The 26,632-nt window shown below is 39.3% G+C and overlaps 1 protein-coding gene across 1 annotated transcript in view; it reads left to right on the top strand.

Moving 5' to 3' along the window:
• Positions 1-224: 224 nt before the first annotated feature.
• Positions 225-26,632, top strand: part of KCNB2 (potassium voltage-gated channel subfamily B member 2) — a 354,979-nt gene continuing 328,571 nt past the window's right edge. The window contains exon 1 of the mRNA XM_042923269.1: positions 225-803. Coding sequence (XP_042779203.1) covers positions 225-803 — 579 coding nt within the window. The remainder of the gene's footprint in view (positions 804-26,632) is intronic.

The following is a 26,632-nucleotide window of genomic DNA, read 5'->3' on the forward strand; positions in this document are numbered from 1 at the left end:
TACGTGGTAATTAATACCATATATACCTCCTGGTTGTGCACGAACAACAAAGCGATCCCAGAGAATGGGAAATGCCTTAGGAAAGTGGAAGTAACCGAGTGATTGTTGCTTTTTTCCAGTTGTGTCGGTGGACATGCCTGCCTCAGAGGGATATCGCTTCAGCTGACCCTCCCACAGCTCAGACTTTTTGAGGATCCTGGCTGTGTGGCTTTGCCCGGTTCAAAATGGCAGAAAAGGCTCCCCCTGGCTTAAACAGGAAGACTTCAAGATCAACGCTCTCCCTTCCGCCGGAACCTGTGGACATCATCAGGAGCAAGACGTGCTCGCGGAGGGTGAAAATCAACGTGGGGGGCCTCAACCACGAAGTGTTGTGGAGAACGTTGGACCGGCTGCCGCGGACGCGCTTGGGGAAGCTCCGGGACTGCAACACGCACGAGAGCCTCCTGGAGGTGTGCGACGACTACAACCTCAGTGAGAACGAGTATTTCTTTGACCGGCATCCGGGGGCCTTCACTTCCATCTTAAATTTCTACCGGACGGGGAAACTCCACATGATGGAAGAAATGTGTGCGCTCTCTTTTGGCCAGGAGCTTGATTACTGGGGTATTGATGAGATCTACCTGGAGTCCTGCTGCCAAGCCAGGTATCACCAAAAGAAGGAGCAGATGAACGAAGAACTGAGGCGGGAGGCCGAGACAATGCGAGAGCGGGAGGGAGAAGAGTTTGACAACACCTGCTGCCCGGAGAAAAGGAAGAAGCTCTGGGACTTGCTGGAGAAACCTAACTCGTCCGTGGCTGCAAAGGTATGAAAAGCGGGGCGTTGCTTCCCTGTGTGTGGTCGGAAAGGTGTTGCCTACTTCCCAGAGAGCGCGATCGTCTTCGTTTTAGGTGTTATGTGGCTACAGGGTGAAAGACACTTTCCAGAAGCTTAGAGACTCAGAGTTATTCTTCCCATGTAATGTCATCTGATGGCATTGCTCTTTCTTAAATATGGTTATTGGGTAGGAACAGGCCTGGGCAACAGAGGCTTTGGAAGGGTTCTGGTTTCCATGGCGCTGTGTGGTGGTGGTGGCTAGAGTTTGAGGAGACAGCCCTCACTGGGGCCATCACATGCAGAGTCCTGCAGAAGGCTGGGGCCTGGGCCCCTTGGATAGAGGCACGGTGCTGTCACTGAGGGTGGAGGAGGTGCCTCCTGGCCTGGTTCTTTAGAGGATCATGGTAAAGAGAGAGTATGGCCCGGTGTTGTTGAGAGGGCTGCAGGAGCAGGGTGGTCCATGCGTGAGGAAGAGGCCATCTTATGAAGCTGTGCAAGGTCACGCAAAGTCAGTGTCCAGAATGCATCCGTTTACCTCCCTTGTGAGGTCTACTCTGACAATGATGTTTCCTACTGTTGGCGTATCGTTTTTTTCCACAACTGAGGCATTACTCTACCTCAGAGTTCATCCTGTTTGCTTAAAATGAAGGTAAATTCATGTTTCCACTGTGCCTGCTTATGTCTGGATCTCAGAGTAAGTTTGTTTTGTTTTGCCATGAATTGCAGCATTTAATTCAAATGCATGATTCTGTTTGTCTAATTTTATTTAGAGCTTTGGGGGTTAGTGCAAACTGATTTTCATCCCATATATTTAGTACTGTATTGCAATATGAATAATGAATAAAGTGTCAAGAGTCATCTTTAGCTGCAGAAGCATAGTATTGGTATTTTGTGCATAAGAGATGAAAATGGAATGTGGAATAGAGAAAAGAAAAATAGCAGAATAACGTGTCATCATATGAATTCTTTGAATTAGAATTTTTTCAATTATTATTTCTTAAAAACAGTAAAGATTATGGAAGTGTAATAGGCCATATGCACCATTTGGCTGGAAATTAAGATCCTATCTGATAATCTACAACATGTAAATAATGTATACAAATGAACTGAATGCGGATGGTCATAAAACTGCCTCTGCATTGTTTGATATGCCTAGTTTTGCATCTTGTTTTCTTCTAGAGGTGTTTTACCTTGTGGCCAGGACATGGAAATAAGTGAAATAAAATAGAGTTCTGTTGTACACGATGAGGAGAATGCACATCTTACAGCAAATGGACAGATTTCAACTAGGTCTTTTTGTAGTTATGAATAATTTGTTTTCTTTTATCTGTAAGAAAGAAATAGATGTGCTACACTTGTGGGTTTTGGTTGAGAAAGGTTACTGCTCTTTCTAGCATCAAATATTAGGTTGCATATTTGAGTCACTGCTAAAAGTATGGAGTGAATTTTGAAGATGAATGAGATTGTTTGGGGGTGTTAAATGAACTCTTTCAAGCCTGTAAGCAATTGAGGTCAAAATCATTGTTCCATCAAATGTTCCAGAGGGTGGTAGCCAAATATGTAAAAATAAGCAACTAAATCACAGAAAATTTGAAGGTTAATATGGCTTATTTGCTTACAACAACATTATTAACAATTAGGTACTGTTGATAGAAAATATCTTAAGGTACACACATTTGTTTTTCTGAAAAATTTCTATTAAGGATAGAATAGGGTCAATAACCTGATTTCCCAGATGAGGGAGTTCATTTAATGCCTAAATTTTAGACAGCCATCTCTTCATCTCTAAGAAGGTAACGTTGATAATGGCCTATTACATTATGCTATTATATACCCCTACGCATCAGATAGATTGTTGAAACTTGCTTCAAATTAGATATCAGATAAGATATCTACCTACACATTATACCTAGCAGCTAAGGACATTGTTTTGGAAATTTTAATGTAGTTATAAATAATAAATTTGTTTCCAAATTATTAATCAAGCTAAGCAAATCTTTGCTAACCTGAGTAGATTCTTTACTAAACTTTCATAAAGGGTTTGTATTTGTTTACTTAAATATCAACATTTTCCTCTCTGTTTGAATAGAGAAACATTATGGAAGTTATTTACATTTGATTATATGGTAGTTTAGTGAAAATATTGTTCATTTGTCTGAGATTTGGAACCTTTTAAAAACAGCTCTGCACGATGTCTTATATAAACCACTACCTTTTCCTGTACTCTTCTCAAATCATATAACTTGTTATTTCTCTAGAATAATTCATGGTGAGGTGAGTGCTATGTGTGAATAGTATTTTTACAACTCAGGAACAGTTTGTTTTGTTAAAACTGCAGTAGGATGATACTCCAGCCCTCACTGTTTGTGTTATGGGTACATCAGGATCCTGCTTATACTATGAAGCTCTTGGTTGGAATGCTTGGAATCTATGTGTTTTTCCTGACTTGCTCAGGAGGTGAGATATCTTTGGAGGAGAATCTGTTCACCTTGTGATTACCGTGATTGCTTGTTCAGTTTGATAATTCAGTTGAACATATATAGAATTCTCTCTGTGGGTTACACACATTAAAGTGAACATGTAGAGGGGCATCTGGGTGGTTCAGTTGATTAAGCGTCCAACTCTTGATTTCAGTTCAGGTCATGACGTCACTGTTCCCAGGATCAAGCCCCATGTGGGGCTCTGAGTTGACAACATGGAGCCTGCCTGGGATTCCTTCTCTCTTCTCTCTTCTCTCTCTCTCTCTGTCTCTCTCTCTCTCTCTGTCTCTCTCTCTCTCTCTCCCTCTCTCCCTGTGCCTCCCCAGCTCTCACACACATATGCTCTCTCTCAAAATAAATAAACATTAAAAAAATGATAAAATGGACATGTAGAAAGACACACTCTTTTCTTCAGAATTTAAAAAATAATCTCTTAGCTTAAACAGGTATTGCATATCCTTGAAAGTGGTTTTTTTTTCTCTTTTGGTTTTTCTGTATTTTATAATTAATATTTCTACAGTAAAGAAAGTTTAAAAGTTATGAGTTTACTTACCAAATCCCTGGCATAAAAGGAAAAACTTGACCTTTTATGTCAAATATTCCACAATAGGTTAAAATATCTATTCGGTGACATGGAATAAATACTCCATAATCACTTCAGTTATCATGCCATAATCCATGCTATGTGCATCCACTGTGATACACAGCATCACAAGGCCCATTGACCTGTTGTATTTTGTCTTTGGACATGACCCTGAAGGTAATAATTTGGCTGTTAGAGAACATTCTTCCTGGTGTCACTTCTATTAATTGAACTTTGTAGTACAGTAATCACTGACAACCATGCCAAAGCAGAGTTCAGAAGGATGGTATATTTTAAATGTCTATATTTAACAAATAGACATTTTTACACAAACACAGCATAGCATGGAATAGAATTGTACTTTTCACAAAATAATAACAGGGCTAATAGAAATTGTTATTTCATAGTTTCCTGTGGTGTGGTATGATCTGGTACTGGACACGAGTTTATGTCTGTATGATGGACTTTGTGTTCTTTCGGTCTCATTAGTCAAGTACCTGGGTAACTGTATCCCCTTGCATAGAGATAGGGGACAAAATTTAACCTTGAGGCTGTTTGTGAGTGTAGGACCCACCAAATGGATGTATGGGATGGTTGGCCCAAATCTCTGCATTACCATGACATGGAATCCTGGTGCTGGCATGCCTTTCATGGGAATGTGCAAGGGGAGAAGATGGGCCTTGCTGGCTGCCAGTTTCCTGGGCAGTGAATTGGAATTAGACTTGATCCTGTGCCTCTTCCAGCCCTGGGCAATTTAGGCAGCCTCTGCCTTGGAAACATTTTTCTCCCTTCTCTTTGGCCTTTTCCCAAATGGACTGCAGGAGCTGTTCTCCTTTAAATTTTGCACTAGAGAAACTTTAGTCCAAGAGGTGTTTGAAAGCATTTAAGGGAGGTGGATCCTATGGCAGGTGGTATTGGCAGCCTTTGGGATGAAACAATAGCCAACAAGGAGCGTGGCCCACCTGAGAGCCGAAAGGAAAGAGGCTCAGTACTATACAGTGCCTTCACTCTAGATACCTGAAGAAGGTCAAGGACAAAGGAAGTCAGCTGTCTTCAGGCAAAGCCAGTTAGGAAAACGGCTGAGCCTTTGGAGGCAGGCGTCAGCCAGGGCACATAGGTGTATGTGGTGCTCAGGACAATGCCGGCCAACAGACCCATCTCAAGAGTCAGTCAGGAAGCTGGACGATAAGCAGCTCTTATTTGATAGGAACAGTATTAAGGCTGCAGAAAGATATTTCTGTTCATCTGAACAAGTGCAGTGAGAGCCACCCAACAACCCTGTTGGGCAGGGTTCAAGGTCGAGTGGGGGAAGGGCACCGCTTATCATCTGCTTCCCCTTCTCACTTTTCCTGTGTATCTACAGCCACCACTTACTTACCTAAGGATTCCTCCCTCATCCTCTTATGTTGTTCCCATTCTCTCCTTCTCCATCCTGCCTCCTTGCCTCCTCCCTTCCTTCCTCTCTCCACTGCTCCCTCTACCTCCTCCCTCAGGAAAGGGAAGCAGATTGACTAGAGAATTATTTCTCAACCTTTTTTTGTTAATGGCCCCCTGCAGAGAAAAATTAAGTTAAATTTAAATTCTCCCTAAAGACAGAAACTAAATACTAAGGAGTAAGATTTTGTCAGGTAGGGTGGAGCTTGGAGAGCTACAGACTATTGTAATATCTAAGATGTTTTTTTTACCCTTGCCCACAAGGACCAATTTTCTCTCTTTGGCAGTGACATTGATCCCATGGAGAATGCATGCAACAGGAGAAAGGAGACTGTGTTTCCTGCCTCCAGCTCATTACCTCCACACATGACCTTCACCACATGACCTTCACCATTGGCATGGCACAGCACGGCACCTAAAGCAGGCATGGGAAGGACTGGGAGACCATAGACAGTTTTGGGTCAAGAGGGAGGCCAGTAGTAGCAGATGAAGAGAGTCCGTCCCTGGAACTCCAGCTCTCTGGAGAGCCAGAGGTCAAAGTTCTGAGTTTCTACCTTCTAACTGAATTAGAGTGTGGGAGTCTTGAGTCACAGATACAGTCAAAAGAAAATAAATCCAAATAAAATTAAAACTCCTGTGTACTCACCAAGGGGAAACGAATGGCATGACATTGCCATTCTATTTCTAGTTTACAGATCAGTTATTCTAATGCTTTGGATTAAAAAAAAGAAAGATATTGGAACAGTACCACCAATTATTGACTTTTAGTCCAAGAACAGAACTTTCATGTGTGTGTGTGTGTGTGTGTGTGTGTGTGTGTGTACGTGTGTACATACACAGGTTTCCCCCATCATCTGAAAATAGAGCATTCCTATGAAATCTTTTGTAAGCTGAAGTGGCATAAAACAAAGAAACAGCATTTCATAAAAGTGAAAAATTCTATTCCCATTTTCTCTCATTGAGTGAAAACAGGTACTAATGTGGGTCTTTCATAAAAGCAAAGTGGCATAGGGGTGCCTGGGTGGCTCAGTTGGTTAAGCTTCTGACTTTGGCTCAGGTCATGATTTCGTGGTTTGTGAGTTTGAGCCCCATGTTTGGGCCCTGTGTGGACAGCTAGGAGCCTGGAACCTGCTTCAGATTCTGTGTCTCTCTCTCTCTCTGCCCCTCCCCCTTTCACATTCTGTCTCTCTTTCAAAAATAAATAAACATTGAAAATCAATTTAAAAAAGCGAACTGTCATAAAGAGAACCTACAGATAGCAGGGGAAGCATACAGTGTATGTGTATATATAATATGTGTGTATATATATATGTATACACATACACACACACACACACACACAAACACACCCATACACAGAGTCAGGTGAACAATCTGCCCATACATAGCTCTGCATTTAGCTTTCTGATGAGCGTTTTAGTGATACAACAAGAGTAGCCATTAAAACCCTAAGAGGACTCCCAAAACAAACTGATGCATTGTGAGCACACACGGAAATCTCCCTTCATCAGGGCACCTCTGTGGACTGTGCAGTTCCCTGGTTCCTATCTAGGATTGCCAGTAGCCTAATTAGTGTGCCAATCATGCTGTTTCTGTGTTGTTTATGGTTTTCTCTTCTTGCCCTTTCCTTTCCACAGCCCAGCTGTACAGATTATGTTGTTCCTGCTCTTCCCATAACATGGCATGAGAGTTCAGACAGGATAGCTTCAAAGAATTTTGCCAGTCTGTAGAGGTTCAGATTGGAGATACGTGTTTTTTTTTTCTTTCTAAAATATATAATTCATGCAGACTAACTGGTTGAAAGCCTGGAATAAATTAGACATAAAAAAATAAAACAGATAAGACAGAAAATGTTGGGTTTTGATTAAAATGTCTCCAATATTCCATTCTTTAGCTCTAGTGGTCCTATTTTGAGATCCATGCTTCTCCACTTTCCCTGAAAGGCTGCCCTGAAAATGCACCACTTTTTGTCCACTTGACCTCATTTGATCAGGGAAAGGATGGTGAGAACAGAAGAGGAAATTGATAAAAAGCTCACATTGCGCGTTCTCTTACCAAGGGTGCCATAGGCCCTGGTTTTACTGAGAACGCCCTGGTTAATGCCTTTTGTCTGATGCTAATTATTAGCAGCATCTCCTTTCACTCTTAAAAAATGTCCCAGTTTGGGCAATAAACTAAATGATTACCTTACATGTGAATATTTTTGAAAAAAAAAAGAAATTACCCAAGAGTCACGTACTTTTTCTCTTTGCTTCTTTGTTCCATTCGAGGAAGGCCTGTCTTAATTTTCAAGCAATTTTTCCATCTCTTTTGAAAAATCATTGGTTTTCATTAACATTAGAGTAAGATTTTCAGATTCCCTTCCAGCTTGGTTTTTAAACCTCAATAAGTAATTATAATTTTCAAAGTAAAAAAAAACCCACAACAACAACAAAACAAAACTAAGGAGTTCTTTCTACATTATCTAATTTTATCACAAAACAGAGTATGTTGGCAGTATTTAAATATTCTGGTTTTGAAAATTCGTGTACACTTTGGTTATTAACAGATTTGTTTTATTTCAAGTGAGAGACTTTACAAAGTGAATGATGTACTATTTCAGGTAAGCACAATTATTATGAAGGAATGGTCACAATAGTTAACACTTCCCACTTTGGAAGACTCTGGAAATGTTTGAATAATACTTCAGATTAAGTGTTCTTATCTGAGCTCTATCAATGTGAATTGACCATTCTAATGAAGAAAGATATTTTCAATATAATTAACAAAGTTGATTCTAAAAGAATTACTAGAATAAAAGTTCCTTTTTGATCAAAGCATGATTACACAGGAAAAAAAAAAACAACAACAAAACAAAACCTCCAGCTGCTGATGCATAATTCATGAAGTAACCATAGATTACAATAGATTTTTTTTTTTTTTTTTTTGGTTTTGGCACTGATTGTGCATTCGTGGTTTTGTTCTATTTGAGAGCAACCTCAGAGTTCTATGACATTCAATAATCTATAATGTGCTGAGGTATAAATCTGAATTCCATATAATATAAGATTGGTTTGTTGGAACTAGTTGACTCTGATAGAGAGTAAGCTTAGCTGGTCACTCAGAACTGTTAGCCGAAACCCATTTTTCCCTTCTTATTGTTACATATACCAACTCTTATTAAATTTCCTGTATTTTATAGAGATTATATGGTACAGTAGACATTTACAAAGCCCTCATGACATATTCCTCATTAAAAATACCCTAGTTAGGTATTCCAAGAGTGACAGAAGCTTTTTAAGGTAGCAGCCAGCCTGGAAATTATTCTTGCCCACCAACAGCCTGGTCATTAAAACCCCTCCTACCTCTGTACTGGACCAGAGAAGGATAAAGGAGTCTACAGGCCAAGAGAGCTGGCATGTTCCACAAGCCACACTTTATGTATCTATCAGCAATATTCAGCCCTTCACCCAACCTACTGTGTCCCCACATCTCCTGGGATAGAGTTGATGAGGACTTTATAATTTACAATCAGAACTTTGAAGGACTTGAGGAGACTGAGACTTCTCTGTAATTGCTATGTCAGCCTTCATCCATACATATGACCAATCTAGAGTAAAGTAGCTAGACATGGACCAGTGGGGAGAAAAACACATAGTGACTGGCACAGAGACATGTGGAAAAGTGGAAGAGGGAGACATTTGCTCTCATCCCTCCAAAACTTTTACAGGATTCACTAAAAGCTAACATCAAAACTATATCAGATTTTGCATCTATGTACTAATTAGTTTTGGCTGTGTGTACATCTATGTTTGCATTAACTTCTTTGCTAATGCATAAAGCAAATGTATTTCACCCTTAAATCGTAATGTCTTTATAACGCTTTAAGTGAAAGAACTCTGGATATTACTAAAGACAGAAACCCGAAGTGTATAGATGCAACTAACATTTGTAGTGAAGTTTGTGTGTCTAGGGTAGGTGAACCACGTAGTATCAGTCTTCACTGACTGGGACCTGAACTAGGTCTGTTCTTGTGTGTCTGTGCATGCGTGTGTGTGTGTGTGTGTGTGTGTGTGTGTGTGTGTGTGAAGGGGTGGGAAGTACCTGTTATTTATATACACTGGCACCTCTCCATAAGAGCATATTATATTAAAAAAAAATCCACCTGCACAAAAATACAATGAACTTCAATGAACATTTGGTAATTTAGGGAAGATGCAACTTTGTCATCCAAGTAAGACAGCTATTCAGACTTTTGTGATAACCTGATCGGGCATGAAGTCCATGGAAAGTACTCTAATGGTCCAAGAATAGCAGCAAGAAGTATTTTCATTAGTCTCCTAGGATTTTGTTTCAGGATGCTAGAGGTCATTGCCACCCTAGATTTCACGCTTTTACTTATGTCTCGTTGAGTCACTCTTGACACAACCACAAGTGTTGAATGCCACTTTAAATAGCTTCTCTCTCCTATGCCACAGCACTGCCAAGGACAGCCAAATATCCCCTATGCAGCTATGAATGGGGCCGCTTGGTTGTGGTACCCTTCACTGAAATAGACCTCAGGATATTTGCACATGAGTAAAAGAACTCCTAGGCTTCCAGTCATTGTTTTAGCACTAATTAATATAAAACTGAGAGCACAATTTTGGATATTGAAATGCACATGTCTTTGCTGGTATCATCTAAATTAAATCCTCAACTATATTTGTTCCTTGAATTAGGTTTTTTTTCTTCTAAACATTCAAATTTCAGTTTACATACATGTTAGAGTTACACTTATCTTTGGTAACATTTTAGAACTTACTTTTACATTGGTATCCAAGCATACGGTTTCAACCAGAATTTGGTTGGATTGAAAAATAATTCATTGCCGCTATCTATGAAGGATAGCAGCATATTTGTGCTGTGAAAACTTAGGTGAATTTTATTAATACAGTGGAAATGTTCACTTTGGCAAACTAGCAGGGGGCCTCACGTAATATCCTTAAGGTGAGCAACCTGTTCCATTTCAGTGCAGCTTTTAGTTTAGAGGTAGAAAAACATTGGTGGGCAATCCTGTTTTTTAAAAAGTGACAATTTATCATACCACAGCTGCAATGGACTACAAATGCAATGAAAGAAAATATGAAATAGTAGGCTAGAATCTAGTATAACATGAACTTGCTATTATGTATTTGCTATGTAAAAAATCTAGCACATTTTATTATATTTCTTAAGTCAATTCTGCAGGTGTGAAAATTGTATTATGTAAGTAAAAAGTAATTGCATTATGAGCAATATTAAAATTCAAAGCAAAAATCTGTTTTTTAAGCACTGGTCTTTATTTTTCAAACTCTAGCTCATGAGCCATTATAAATAATTTAAATTACATGGAGTATTTGCAAAGTGCTAATCACACTCTTTTTTTTTTTCAAAGTCTTATGTATAGGTTATACATGAGGTATTTTAAAGGGTACCAAACTGTGTTGATAGGCATATTTTAATAATATGTGAGGTATATGTATGTACTTAAAGAAAGAAATGTTATGTTTCAATGGAAAAAATTGTTTAGGGTTCTGTGTTTTCCATCATCGTTAAATCATCCGTCGTGTGCCAAAGCCAATGCTTTTCTATTCTGCCACACTTTGATGCACACATCTCAAGTTGAGTCTGAAAGTTAGATGACAGGTCTCTGCTGTTTATTGGGAATGCAAAAGAGAACCTGTCCCACTGCCCACTTCACATACAGCCCTGCAGGTGCCCTCATGAACCCTCCCCATCAGGGGATGTTTTAGTTCCACTTCCCACAACAACTGTTTTTTTTTTTTTTTTTTTTTTTTTTTTGTTTTTTTTTTAAGTTGAGGTGTGGTTGATATACATTACATCAGTTTCAGGTGTACAACATAATGATTTTATATTTATACATATTGCAGGATTATGGCCACTATAAGTCTAGTTAATATCTATTACCATCCATAGTTCATACATAGTTACAAAAATTTTTTTTCTTGTGTTGAGGAGGTCTAAGATCTATTCTCTTAGGAACTTTCAGATATAACAAATACAGTGTTACGAACTCTAGTCACCATGCTGGACATGAAACTATTGATTTTCCATTTAGTTCCTTAGGCTCAATTGGATTTCACCGTTTTTAAAGCCTGGTTTTAATATTTTTTTTGAGATGATATCTACTTAAATTTCAGTGGAATTGAATTTAGTGAAGATTCCAAATTAGAGGTGGATAAACCTGAAAAAATACAGACTTCATTTTGTCTTTAGCTTACAGTCATTTGTTTTCTTTTATCCCAAAGCATCAGAGTCTAAGAGTAGGTAGACTTTTTTCTTCTAGACACTTTAAAATCAGAATCTAAATAGTACTTTTCCTCTCCATTGGAAGGAATCTGTTTCCTTACCCATCCAATACCCTTCCTTAATTCATGAGCTCTGGCTGCTGAAATTAAGCTGCTTTTTCTTTCCACTCCCTGATAATAGTTGTCAGTATCCCCAGAGCCTTCTGTTTTGAGCAGAAATTTAATTCTGGGGGAAGAGACTGGTTAATTGATACCTGATACAGTAACAGATGCTTTTTGCAAGGCTGTATTAGCTAATGTTTTCAAAGTCCTCTGTGAGGTGTAGCTATAACTTCCTGATATCATCAGAGTGTTCTTGCAACACTTAGCCTTTCTTCTTATTTTAAGCCCGATTCTCTTCTAACAATACTGCTTCCTTCACTACCTGGAAAAAATGAACCTTGTTCCCTACAGCCCAGAGTCCTGAAGTGAAGTCCGTATTTTCTCGTCCCTTCGATAATTAGTGTGACCTTCCTCGAAGAGCAGAAGGGAAAACGTTTATATTGAACATCGGCTGTGTGCCATACATTGAACTCTGCGGTTTTTCACACGGACCCTTTACAACACAGGTCAGCAAACATTTGCTCTAAAGGGCCAGAGAGTGAGTATTTTCAGCTTTGTGGGCCATACGGTCTCTGTCACAACTACTCAACTCTGCTCTTGGAGTGCAAAAGCACCCCTAGACAACACGCAAACAAATGAGCATAGCTGGGTTCCAGGGAGACTTGACTGCCAGCTGGAGTTGGCCCTTGGGCCCTGGTTTGGCTAGTGTTACTTTGTGTCAGCCCTTTGCAGAAACATCGTTTATCCCATTATACAGATGAGAGAGGCTGAAGCCCAGAAATAGCACATTTGTGTCTCTTGTCCCTCACCAAGAGGCGTATTGGAATTTCGATCCCATCTACCAAGACTTCCCCACAATTTTTCTTTCTGTCCAGTTGTATTTATCATTCCTTTCCCATCACTATCCAGTACTCATTGGAGCGTTTGGTGTGTGACAGCTAGTCATCTGACTGCTGCACCCCCTTGCCATCCTGCAGGACAACGAGCTCTTATAAATCCCAGGCTAAACGTTTCCCATCTTGAACTCCAGCCGTGGATGAAGCTGCTCTCCTTTTGGAATCTGGAACTCTGATTCCACTGCCCACCAAATCTGTACTCTGTCCTTATTGCAGTTGCTTTTGCCTCCTTTTCTCCTCACTTGGAGCCCTGGACCCACTGCCATAGGCGAGGCTGTGACCACCTCATACTTGGGTTGGGGCGATGTCGTGAACTGGACTTTATCCCCCTCCCGGTTCTAATCTGTTCTCCACGTAGCCAGCAGAATTACCTTTTGAAACGTGATTGGGTCCCTTCTGAACTGTGAGGCGCAGTGATTTCTCACTGTCTGTGCTGTAGTTCAAACTCCTCAGCCTTGCATTTGGGATTCTTCCCGACCTTCCTATCCAGTCACATGCCTTTCCACCCCTCGTACATATTGCCCCGGTTATTCCAGATTATTAACCATTTCTGAAGACAGGGCTCTGCTCCAGACAGGTTGTTTACTGCACTCAACAAGCAGTACTCTTACGTGGCTACCTCCATCCAGAAAGGACATCTTTTTTCTAAGTTGCACGAGGACGACTCGTAAACTGGCTGCAGCCACACCTGTACGCAACGAACACGTTCGTGGCTCTGTGGCCACACCGCTTTCCTGACCTAGAATGCCCTTTGCCCCTTTTCTCTCCTTCCTTGTATCTCAGTTTGTGTGTCCCTCTTCCATGATGTCACCTCCTCCTCTGTTTTTCCCTAGCTCTTTCCTCATACTTGTAATCTGGATATTCTATCTGTGCTGGGCTCGTCTCACCAACCGGGTTGTACCCTTGAGGGATCAAACCACGTCTCTTCATTTTCAGTTCCTGATACCTAGTGTAGCTCTCGGCACATACCACACACTCAGTGCTTGCCACCAAATGGCACCGAAGGGTAGAAGGAAGAGAAAGAGCAAATATTTCACAGTACTTCAATTTCTCTGTAAAAATTAAACAACACAGATAGAGATTGGATATCTCATCCCCGTGTTGAGACCAGAGTAGTGCTAGGTTTGTTTTAGGCAGTTTAAGGAAGCTGGATATCTTACTCATTTTAAGTGGCTCTATGTTTTTGAAATAGGCTAAGAGCCATAGATGTGGGTTTTCCATTTTTACATTGTATAAATTCTTCCTCTAGAATAGTGTGTAGGCTGCTCTGTATGCCACAGAGTTTATGCAGAGAAAGGCATCAGGTGCTGCTGAAAGGCAAGCTTTCAGATGCTTTGCTTTGTTAAGATTGCTCATTTTATCTGAACTGCAGGTTCTGGGAACCCTTGTGATAGGGGAAATGTAGCTGTGTATGAATTGGGGAGTGGGGAGAAGAGCTTGATTGGGCCCCCCGGTGGACGTGCAGTCCTTCCACGCCCTCTAGAGGATGGAGAGATCACTTCTTCACATTCAACCATCCAACCTTTGGAAGGACCTTGGCCCCAAGTGGAACAATCCCATTACTCAGAAAAAGTCACAAAAAGGGATGAGCCCCAGATTTCAATCCAGGCAGAACTCCAGTATGGCGTCTCTTTGTAGGAGTAAGAAGAGAGTCTGAAAAAAATAAATTCTTAATGGTATAATGTAAGAAAAGGAGATCAGAAATCTATTTTTACTACAAAAGCTAAAAGAATCATAATGTTTTCAACTTAGGGGAACTGGCTTTTATTGTAATCCAAAAATATATTTTCTGGAAACTTGTAGTTTGAGTTTGTTTGTTTGTTTTTATATAGAAATTAGGCATTCCTTTTTAAGCTCAGTATTGCTATCTGCATGCTACTTGGTATGTTCATATATTATTCTGATACTTTAGACTGCACTGGTGGGATTTTCTCATTTGGGTTTTCTCATTTGGGTGGGTTTTTTAGGAATGACCTTTAGTCAACACCTTTTAAAAATTCCCAGTCACTTAAGAAGTATTTTTGACGTGTTTCAATTTAATAATTCATAAAATTAAAGTTTGAAGACAAACCTCTCGGCTTTCTATGTGCCTTCTAAGAATTTTCATGAGGTGGCTGCTGAGAGTAAAATCATTTTCATTTGTTAATTCTTTTGACCTTATCATATCTCAGTTTTTAAGTTTTTAGTAGTGTTGTACTGTAATTTAATTCTTCTGATTCTACTGTAAAAGGAGACTGTCAAGTTAATGTCTACTTTGAGTTCTGCTGTTCCAGTGATTTGTGCACTGACCAGAGGAGACATAATCTTTGAGGAGATCTTAAGACTTTATGGGGGACAAAAGCGATAGGTATAAAATGATCAGGAAATGTCCTTAATACAACACACTTCAGTAATCTTCCATTTTGTATGGCATTTAGAATTTCAGAGGAGGGAGGGATCTCATACTGTGAATTTGTAGCAGGTAGGGAAAGCCTTGTAAGCGAGAGGGAACCAAATCGGAGAGATAGGAAAATATTTTGAGAAGAGGGAGGAAGGCATAAACTTAGGGGGAAAGAAAGGGGTTAGAGCACCCAGTGCATGCATGGGACATTGGGGAAATTGTCAGTATGAGGAATCGGGTTGGAAAGGTCAGGGAGGGCCATGCACTGACCCGGCTTGAGTCCCTGCTTGAGAGTCTACATTCCCACAGCAGGTCATAGGTGGGTGACAGTTGGGCCTGTAACTATGTGTTGCCAGTGGGAAGCTGCTAGGGAGGTGGGACAACACAGTGGTGGGGAGCACAGGCTCAGGGGTAACGCAGACTTAGGGTGGAGGGCTGGTTCTGCAACTGCTGATTGGGGACCTCGCTGAACTGCAGATCCTCAGGGATAAGGGAGAGGCTAAGAATTTGAACCTAATACAGTTATCATGCGGACTGAATGAACTAGTTAGTTGAATGCCTAGTACAGAAGCACACCTAGAGTATTTTACATAGTAGTGTTATAATTCTTATTACCATTATGACTCAAAATAATTCATTTTGAACTATCACCAAGAGGATCTCCTCCCCCACCCCTGTAAATATTTGGTATTCTTCTGTTGCACTTTGAATTTTATGAGACTGTGTAGGTAACATCAATGTATCAAAGTTAGTTTCGTCTCATTTTTAGAACCAAGCTTCTTAGAAGCAGCTAATGAAATTGACGTTTTTCGGTTTGTCCAAGTTTTCATGATAGTGATACCTTAGTAATGGAACCTGGAGTACAGATTAAAATTTAAATCTTGAAAGGTCTATTTTGGGGAAATGGATCTTGATGGAAACAATGAAAATAAAAAGAATGAACTGACCATTCCAAAGTTTGATTACAGTATAGCATTTGCATTCATTGCTCTTCTCCTGATGGTCGCCTTTTGTGTTAATCACCGGTATTAATATAACCGCCTGGAAGTTGAGCAGTTATAAATAGCTCTATTCTTGTTCACAAACAGGGCCTTTGCCTTGAGAGAGGGAAGTGATCAGACTATCACTTTGTGCTTTCCGGTTGGGCTCATTGGCTCATATTTCTTATCTAAGTATCTGCTAGTAGGGTATGAAATCGAACACAGATCATTGACCTTCTAAATCCCTTGTCATTATGATACATTAACAGTAATATGTTTGATTGCAAATAATTACTTGGCTCAGAAAAATTGGATTCAAAGTAAATGTAGACTCAGCCATAAAATTTTCCATCCCGAACCTCAAAGACTCTCAAGTTTGTTAGAAATGCTATAATAACTCAGAAGTGTTTAGAACATTTTTACTCATAGAAAATAAATAGTTTTGTAATTAATGAGTTTTTCATGAAGAACGACATTTTCTGAATTTAAGATTGAGACAGGTATTTAGCACAGCACTTGTTTTTGGATGTGTAGATTTAAAATAAATAATAAATGTTGTCAGAATCAAAATATCAGATTTTAAGATTGAGATTAGCATTCCGAAAAATCATTTTCTTGATTAAGGACATGTATTACTAGACCTCATTTCTCTTAAATTATTTCACTGCACCTTACATAGATAGATAACATGACAGGATGAGAAATGCCTGAATGTACTGTAGATAGGTAGATAGATAGATAAATGGACTTCATGGAAAGGTAGACTAAATAGAAAGCTAGCCTAGATAGATGATACCTAGCTAGCTAGCCAGCTAGATAAAAGGCAGAAAGGAAATAAGGATAGAAAAATAAAGAGGAAACTGGGAAGGTTAGCATATAAAATATTCGTGACACAAATGCCTATTATAATTGGTGAAGGAGGGTAACAGGCTTTGAGTGTTCTTAATGCTAAAACAAACAAGAAAAAATAAAATAAAAAGAATAAAATTACATAAAATATGGACTTTGCAGGCAGGATTTGTGGTCCTTTACTGAGTAGGTCTCTTGGAAAGGGAAGAGGTGTGTATAGTTAGCAGTTCGGACGACCATTCATTGACTGAACAAGTTAATGGAGTACAGGTTCTGTCCTAGGTGACGGGTATCCAATCTCTAACAGAATAGGCACAACCTACTGCTGCCATGGAATTTACGTTCTAAAGGGAGGAGACAGATAATAAACAAAGTAAGTGAGTAACTATATGACATATATAAAAGCGATCAGTGGTATGGGAGGAAATAATGCAAGAAACAAGGTTAGGGAGTGACTGGGGGTTGGGGTTTCATTTTAAAAAAGGCTTTCCAGGGAAAGCTTTGTTGGAAAGGTTTTTTAGCAGAGTGCCAAAGGTGAAGAAGCCTTGTGGATGTCTGGGGGAGAGGGTTCTGGGCAGTGGTAGATGCATGACTGGCAGCATGGCTCTCAACCTGGGTGACTTTGTCCTTCAGGGAACATTTAGCAATGTCAGAAGTTCTTGGTTTTCAACTTTGGGGGAGGAGGTGCTGCTGTGATCTAGTGGGTAGAGCCAGGCATGATGCTAAGTATCTGCAGTGAACAGGACATGCCCCGTGACAAAGAGCCATCAAGTTTGGACCATCTAGCCCCAAATGTCAATGGTGCCAGGGTTGAGAAGCCCTGTTCTACTGCAATCTGGCTGCCGGGCAGTGAACCTGAAGGAGTGTTGTAGGACATGCGGTGAGAGACAGAAAAGGTGTCCAGATCCCAGAGGATCTCATTACCTCCTACCTGGGACTCTCAGCTTTTCCTTGAGACAGAATGGGAGCCACGGGTGACTTCTGAGCAGCGGTGACCGGACCCACAGTGTAACAGGCTCAGCCTACCTCCAGTGTTGAAAATAGATGTTAGCAAGGGTAAAAGATGAAGCCACTTGGAGCCTGCCATAATAAATACATTAAAGGCTAAAATGATACAGAATGAGTATGTTATTTATGCAGCACAGTATCATCCAGAATACTTACATTTTGTGTCTTTCATCTTAAAACTGGGGTTTATGGATATGTTCTTTTAGTTACCCTTTTTTTTTTTTTAATTATAGAGAAAAATTGTTGACTGTCAAAACTTAGGCTTCAACAGAGAGTAGAGCATCTCAAAACCCAAAACAAACGTCTTTCATATGTATAAACCAGTGTAAGAATGTCAGTAATGGTAGTTTTGTCTTCAGCAGTCCTTATAACTAATTAACTTGTTCGATGCAGTCTAAAAAGAGGAACATTTAGAAAAAAATAAAACCAAGCACAGACAAATCCAGATACCTTTTTAGGGGCATCTAAAGAGGATTGCTTTTTTTAAAAAAAAAGTCTGTCAGAGAAGATTGATAAATACAGGTAAAAAAAAAAAAAAAAAAGAGGCAAATCCGGATGCAGGTAATCATGAGGAACTACAAAAGCAGGGAAATCCAAAGTCAAGGAAATGCTGTAGACCTTGTTTGGCTCCGTGCTTGGAGTGGGGCTCCACGCTCACGGTCCTACAGGCCCCCTCTCACGTCAGCTCCCCAGGGCTAATTCAGGACAAGTAGAGGATGCACTTTTTTTCTCTTCCCTTTACTGAAGATAAATACATACTTATATTTACGTATACGAATGCATATATTCATAACATTTCATTAATTATAAATAGCAAGACTGATTTACAGGAAGTGAAACAATATTTTTTTAGAATTTAGGGCACATCGAGACTATCCTATGAAGCTCCACCAACTGACAGCGTTATAAGCCATTCCCCAACTCTGCGTGAAAACATGAACTATCTCTCAGGAGAGCAGATACACAGCAGATATCTGGAATCTTGAGCAAGTAAAATATTGCTGTTCCTATGGTATGAAAAAGGCATGGTCTTATGCATTTAGAATATTTAATATCACAGAGCACACTTTGGGGTTTGCTTTGTGGTTACCTGCTGTTGGCAAACACTGCCATCAGAAGCCCTGATTTGAGGGGCTGGAGATACAAAAGCCTTTGCCCCTTTCTCTCTGCCAGTCTCTCTTGGCTCCCCAACCCCAGATTATTAGAAGGGGCATGAGCTGGTGAAGAGGGGCCTCTGGAGCCTTCCCCTTGCACATCGTGGCTGTGGAACTCAGGGACACGTTAGGCGTTCGTGCAGGTAAGCACCTTGTGCCATATGCTCTTTCTCTGCAACACGGGGTGGTCACAGTCCTGGCTCACTGGGTCTGGCTGAGGACTGACTGGCTTAATTCATGTGGCTTTGCAGAATATCTGGTAAATCGAAAGCACCAAACAGGGGGATTCGTTGTTGTTGTTGTTGTTGTTGTTGTTGTTGTTGTTGTTGTTGTTGTTAGTTTCTGTCCCTGGCCAAGTGGCAGTGTGTAGGCAAAAGATGCCATCAAGCTTTGTGAACAACTCTCAAGTAATGGGGAAAATTTGCAAGTAATTCCCTAGGAATTGTTCATTGTATTTAAATTGATAATGCTTTCTTTTAAGAAATCATCATGCATTCAGTTATCTGTTTCTTCTTGAGTTTTCTGTGTATATGTGTTTATATCCCCATTTAGATCTTAAACTCTGTGAGGGCTGAACTCCTATTTCCTATTTCCCTCTCTCTCTAATACTCCAAGTCATGTTACAGTGCGGTACAAAGCATTCAGCATGTGATCAGTAAGTGCTTAGTTTTTTAACATTTTCTTTAAAAACAAGTTACATCAATGGTGACAAAAGGGGAAAAATAAGATTTTATTTAAACGATGATTATGATAGACCATGATTTCTTGCAACAGATATCTACTGGGGTTTTCTAAGCACATTTGGGAAATAACTTATATTTCAGCCAAATAAAGGCAGCTGACATTCGTTTGAACTTGTCATTTGATGTTTTTTAAATCTACATTTTCAAAAAAGAAAGGAAACCGACAGTTTGAAAGGCAGTAGTTTGAAACATTTTAAAGGGTATGGCATTTCTGTCTACTGAGATCTCTTCCAACAATTAATTGCCATTTCGTGTATTCTCTGTCCCACTAAGTGGCCTCTATTAGCCCACCGGCATTCCTGAAAAGTGACATACTGATGTCTCTCCACGTGGAGCAGAAGAAAAATGTCCACCCTGCCAGAGAGATGCCTTAGGCTTAGCAGAATGAAATCCTGCATTTCTGTCCCCTGCCTCCTTACTGCAGATCAGAAAAACTTTTACAGAATTAACTGCTTAGAAATATGTGGGACTGGTTACCAGTGCAGACGCATTACTGTGCTTCTGTTTTGAAGGACCATCTCTGAGGCATGGCAAGCAATGGTCTGTTTGTAGCTGCTTTTTTATCGTTGAGGTTTGAGCTGGGGTTCCAGGTGCTACTTAAATTAGGATTTCTCTTTTTATACATGAGCTCTAGGTCATGGGACTAGTTCACCAAAAAAGACAATAAAATGTATCAAATGATATCATCTTTGAAACAAATATGTTGAGCTTTTTGTAATTTCTGCACTTAGTTTAAAAAAAAATCTTCATAGAAAGGAGCTAAGCAAATTGAGGAGCATGGTGATAATGCAGAAATGTGAGATGTCTGGGAAGGAGACGAACATTAATTATCTACCAGAATACCTTTCACATTTTTCTATTTCGGCCACACAGTAATTCTGTGAGTTGGGTGCTTTTATTCTTGCTTTGGAGGATGAAAAACTGAAGCTCTGACAGGTTAAGAAACAAGATTAGGGGCATTTTCCAGGCACTTTGGATCCTGGTTTGAGTGACTCCATCACCTGTACTGCCAAGACAGTATAAGTCATCCTTGGACAAAGAAGGCAAACTGCAGTCAACAATCTGACCACATCACATTTATGAAAAACCACCTCACCTCCTAGAACTGGGGTCACTACCGGAGTTCATTTATTTGATTTTCCAGCCGTCAGGAAATGCCACTCTTACCCTCTACACAATAGGTGACATATATTATCCTTTCTCAAAGGTTGCTGGGTACTCTCAATCTGAGGTTAGCATCTCTGAGTTTGTTATCAAAATATGGTCCATGGAAAGCAAAGATAAAATCTTAAATTTTCCATTTGACTAAGTACTTACTACCAGTGTATTGCTCTTAAGAAATGGTTCTTTGTTGATGGTGTTTTCCTGGAGTTTGCTTAGTGTATACAGACTAGATAGTGAAGAAATTAAAAAGTCTTGACTTTGTAACTTTGCAAACAGTTCACCAGCAGAGCCTTAATAGGACAACTTTACCCCATGCTTGTTAGATTCACATGGTTTTTCACAGAGGGCCAATCTGTGTGTGTCAGCCTGCCTGCCTTAAGAGACCGAGAACTTGTTGAAGATAGGGATTATATCCCTTAGTTCATTATTTCCAGCTTCTGCTAGTGACAAGAAAATGGTAAATTCTCTGTACACGGTGGCTCAATGAAAGAATGAAGGAATCTGTTACATCTAAATATGCTGATAGAGCATTTATTATAAATGTTGCAAATGTAAACTTCAAACCAGGATGAAACTTTATTTTTAAATCACTTCTTATTGAGGGTTGTTATGCCTTGACTACATTAGGACAATAGGACTAAGTGTTACTTTTCATGAGCATGTGTATAATCAGAGTTAACTTTATGAAAATGGTTCATTTAGGTGAGGAGACAGTCTTTTCCCTAGTGTATATTCTTGACTCCTTTGTCATAGATTAATTGACCGTATAAGCGTGGGTTTATTTCTGGGCTCTCTGTTCTGTTCCATTGATCTAGGTGTCTATTTTTGTGCCAGTACCATACTGTTTTGATTACTACAGCTTTGTAGAATGAGTAAGTCACAGGAAGAAAAGCCATAGCATAGGGGATATAGTCAATGATCTTGTAATAGTGTTGGTGACAGATGGTAGCTATGCTTGTGGTGAACATAGCATAATGCATAGAAATGCTGTATGCCTGAAGCTAATGTAACATTATACTCAAATTAAAAATTTTTTAAACTAAAATGATTCATTTAAAACCCGAAAGAGAATAGATTTAAACACCCATCCACATATAAGAAAAAGGTTAATGTTATGCTCTGTGGCACTATTTTTGTGGAACACTTACTGAAAAGCTATTTTCCTGGTTGTTGGATTAGAACAGGACTGGCACGTGGACACATGGACATATCTTTGAAACCTGAAATTTCTGTCTTTCTCATAAATTTTCATAATGACACACATTAGAGTTTATGATGTTAAATTTCTAAGTTTTCTTCCAATCTAAGGTGTCCAAGACTCTCTGGGATGATTCTCCACCTTAAAAGAGACTCTTGAATATCATTCATGTCCATTCACTTGGACCGTGGGACCCACGATAACAGTGAGCACCTACTCCACACTAGGTACTAAAGTGCTAAGCACTTTAATGGATTAGCTCACTTAATCTGCACAACAAACCAAATATATTGGCTTTTTTTTTCCACCCTATTTTACAGGTGGAAATGTGCCCTGAGTCACAGAACTGTTAAGTGGCCAAGCTGGGTCTGAGCCCATAGTCCGCTCCCAGATTCTCTGTACTGACTTGCTGGGCACACTGCTCTACTCAGGAGGCAGTGCAAAGATATGCAGAAACCAAACCAACTAGGAGAGGACACCCAGCACTGGAAGGGGGCGTAGCTCGACTGAGCCGTCCACCGGGGTCAGCACCAACAGTGTATTACTCAGAGGTCACAGTAGTGTGAGGTGACCTCTGAATGTATGAGTGTACATTGCTACTTCCTCGGGACGTATGGGATGGATACGGCAAATAAATCAATTAAATTGAATCGTTTAGAAGGCTTATTTGTAATTTTAGACTGTACCTCTGTTGTCTGCTTTGAGTCAAAGTTTGTGGTATGGAGAAGCTTCTAAAAACATAGATATCTAGCTTTTCAACATAAACTTTCCTTTTAATATATAAAGTAGGACAGTGATTCTTCACAGGGGTGACACCTTTCCCCAGGGAGACGATATGTGTAGGGGGAGGTTGTCTTAATGATTGTGGTGCTGTTGGCACTTAGGAAGTGGGGGCAGGGTCCTCAGCCTCTGCTATGCACAAGGCCATCCCATCCGAGGAAGAGTTGATAGATTTGGGAAGCCTGTCTAATTATCTGATCCTAGACCCTAACACTGTGATGTATTTATAAACCCAGTTTTAATCAACAGTGTTTTTTTCAGGGACCCAATAGAAGTGTACATCTAAAGACCCTCTGATTTTTACAGGATGCTCGACATTCCTAAAATCACATCACCGGTAGCCACGCTGCTCATGGTATTTGAGGCACTAATGGTACACATTTGCAGATACCGTACGGCTTTCGTGGTGATTATATAGCTAATAGCAGGCACGTGGTTGTTCCATTCCAGTTGTCCAGCCTGAGAATTTACATTATAAAATACAGATTACTCTATTATAAATTCGTTTCCTTTTGTCTCTTCTATATTGCAGTTAGATTCTGATAATGATTTTTTCTTAAAAAGTGAATGTGTAGGTAAGTTAAATTACCCATGAATTTCATTTCAATATAGTAAATGAGACCACACAAAATGATGTTTCTGAAAGGAGATGTTGTGAGTGATAGAACTGAGAATCCCTGGGTTCTATTCCATGTAGAGCCATAAACACCCAGAGTCATTCATTTTACTCTTCAAAATTTGTAGCAACTTTAACTATAGGTAATTTAATCACCTCAGAATTATCTCCTTTTTAAGTACCATGTAGTATGGTTAACATATATATACACCCTGTATGTGCTTTGTAATTTGAGTTTCACTAAATCCAAAAGCAATGTAAGAATGGAGGTGTCTTCCTGAGATGGTTCTCCTCATTTCCCTGGTGCTACTTCTGTTTTTTTGTTTGTTTGTTTTCTTTCTTTTTTTTTTTTTTTTACCTCTTCTCTGAAAGAACATTGGAATCAGACAGAATACAGCTAATACCATTAAGCAAAAGGGCAAAATTACTTCTTTTAAAAGAAAAGCTCATTTTTCACCATGGTAACCAGCATATCCTATGACACACACACCACATGGCCCGTGAAATATGAACCCTTTCAGAAATAAATTTCTACCAGAGCATAATGAGCTTTCGTGTTAGTGTAGCAAGGACTGGAATAAGGTGACACTTCAGGTTGATTTGGGTCAAATGATTCCTTTTAGATCTTGTAGCGTTTCTCTTGCAGTTTGCGAGAGGTAACACTAGCATTTAATTTTTTAAAAATGCTTAATGAAAGTGAATCATATGCTATGAACACAAGATAAAAGCGTTACACCGAGTCCTAGATACGGCTCGTTTCCATTTCCTGTGAGCATTAGGACCAGGAAAAGACCCTGAGATTTCATCTTGCTTCAGTTTCTCAGGATGTGTGTTTGTCACAGCAAACTCAAGTGAAAACATCAAGAAAAGTTAAAAATTGCAGCCGAGCATAGTGTAGCTAGGGAGCTACTGCTCTTTCTTTTAATTATGGTAGCTAAAACCCTTGTTTCTAATTTAAATTTATGGTGCTTGACCAATGACTCATAAAGAAAAGGAAGAAGAAACCTTTTGTAGGTATGCGTCACATCTTGGGAGCGGTGAAAATGAAAATGTGTCCCTCAACTTTCAGATATCCTTTTGCCCTTTTTGCTTGGAAGCACCTTTTGTTCAGTCAGCTCTTTCCAGTTAATTTCTTTGAAAATCTCTTCTAACCATAGTACTTCCTAAGTGTACTTTCCCAGTGCTGGGACACTTTATATTCAGTTGAGCTAGTTTCATAGGCATTCAGAAGCTTCACAGGTACCTGAAAGCTCTGGGTAGCTTCAGATCCAATGACTCCCAGAAGCACAGATTTCTACTGATCTGTCCCTTTCAGGGCATCCAATGGGTTATTAGTGGTTTTGGGACCAAAAGATTTCTTTTCAAGTATATAAATCAACCAAAAATATCTTGATAGTCTGGAGGAGAGCTGGAAGGTGATAGGAACATAGAATAAGCTTCTTTTGAAGGTTACTCAGAAATGTAATAGAAATTAAATATGCTATCTACTTATATGAATAGATGCTATTTATTCTAGTAATCCTAATGGCAAAATTATAGAATCCTGTGATATATTTGGTCATCAGCAAAGAGAAAAATCAGGAGTTATATTTCTATTTCTTAATCCAATTCCTTCTCCTCCTCAAATTTTCCTATCTGCATAGACATGAAATCACAAGCTTTTAAGGAGGGGATGCAAGAAAGATAAGATTCTTATACACAATGGAAAAAATTCACTGTAGGGTAATCAGACCAGATTATCAAAGGATTGAATATCATAGTCCTATTTCATTCAACTTTGGATCCCTTGTAGGTAGCGTGGGGCTTAGTAGATACTCAGTAGATGTTTGGTGAGATAAAATTATTTTGGTTATTATTTTATGTAAAGCTTTTCCTATTATAATGTTAGCCTTTTGAATTATAAGAATAGTATCACTGAGAATAATCTTATATAAGCTTATGTAACTAAGAGCTAGATAATCTCTTGAAATGAATATTTAGCTACATCAAAGTATACATCTGAAACTTAAAGCATAAGAAATTTACATTTTGGCTTTAGAGATTCACATTATTATTGAATTATGCTATGTCCATCTGCTCAAGTACTGGATATATTTAGGCTCTAGTGAGCCAAAATGAAAGATTCAATGGATTATTCATCTGCCTCATGCTCTGAAACATAGAAACCTTCTGATTTGTAATTTTACCCAAAAGCTGTCTTCTCTCTTAGTTTCATGGTAAGGAAATTATGATATGCATACTTGGGTTAAGAATGACTTTGTTATTTTGTTCTTCACTCTGAAGAGAGAAAATAGAGTTAAGTACAGTAGAGTGAGTGCTTGCATTGATGCTGAATTTGAGAATGGCTTTTCTTTTTCTTAAACTAATATCACATGCAAGTGTGTGTGTGTGTGTGTGTGTATTTAGTACATATAGTATAATTTAGGATATAAATTAAGTGTAAGTGTAAGTGGTTAATTTCTGGGTGCAAGTCTTTCAGGTGCCATGGCCATATGACTTGCACTGGCCAATGAAATGTGATTTTTAAAGTGGATGTCACTTCTGGGCAGACACTTTAAGATTCAATATGTAGATTGTCCATTTCTTTTTCCTGTCTTGGTAAATATGGAAGTGTGTATTGAGATGGGTCTTCCATCAGCCAGGGTCTCTTGGTGACTGTTGAACAGAACACCCTGAAAGTCCATGTTAGTCCCATGCCATGTGAATGAGAAAGAGACTTTTGTGTGGTAAGCTTCTTGAGATTTTGGTGTTCTGATTTTGTTTTGTTATAACAGAATAACCTGGCACACTGAGGCAAAACCTAAAATACTCATCCAGATCATTTTTGTCCTATATCCTTAAGGTAAAATGTAGGTTTGTGTTTGTGTAGGTATAAACATATATAAGAGAATCTGAGGGAATAAAAATAAATAAAAGAGTTTTGAATTTGAGCTACTTTGAAATTTATAGACTTTTATTTTAGGCTTCTTTTGTAGAGTTGTCGTAAGAGAAGAGAACATGTAAAAAGAAGTTTTCTTTGATTACATTGAGTATTTGGCATGCTGGGTGGTTGGTGGTTATGACTTAAATTAAAAAATAACAACTACTATAATTAGTGTTCATGGTTGTTTATAGACATCTTTTAAAGTTTGTATAATATTTACATTTAGAAAGATATGCTGAGCCCTAAATATCTGTGTGGA

The sequence above is a fragment of the Panthera leo genome, chromosome F2 (assembly GCF_018350215.1).
Source record: "Panthera leo isolate Ple1 chromosome F2, P.leo_Ple1_pat1.1, whole genome shotgun sequence".
In the NCBI taxonomy this organism is placed as follows: Eukaryota; Metazoa; Chordata; class Mammalia; order Carnivora; family Felidae; genus Panthera; species Panthera leo.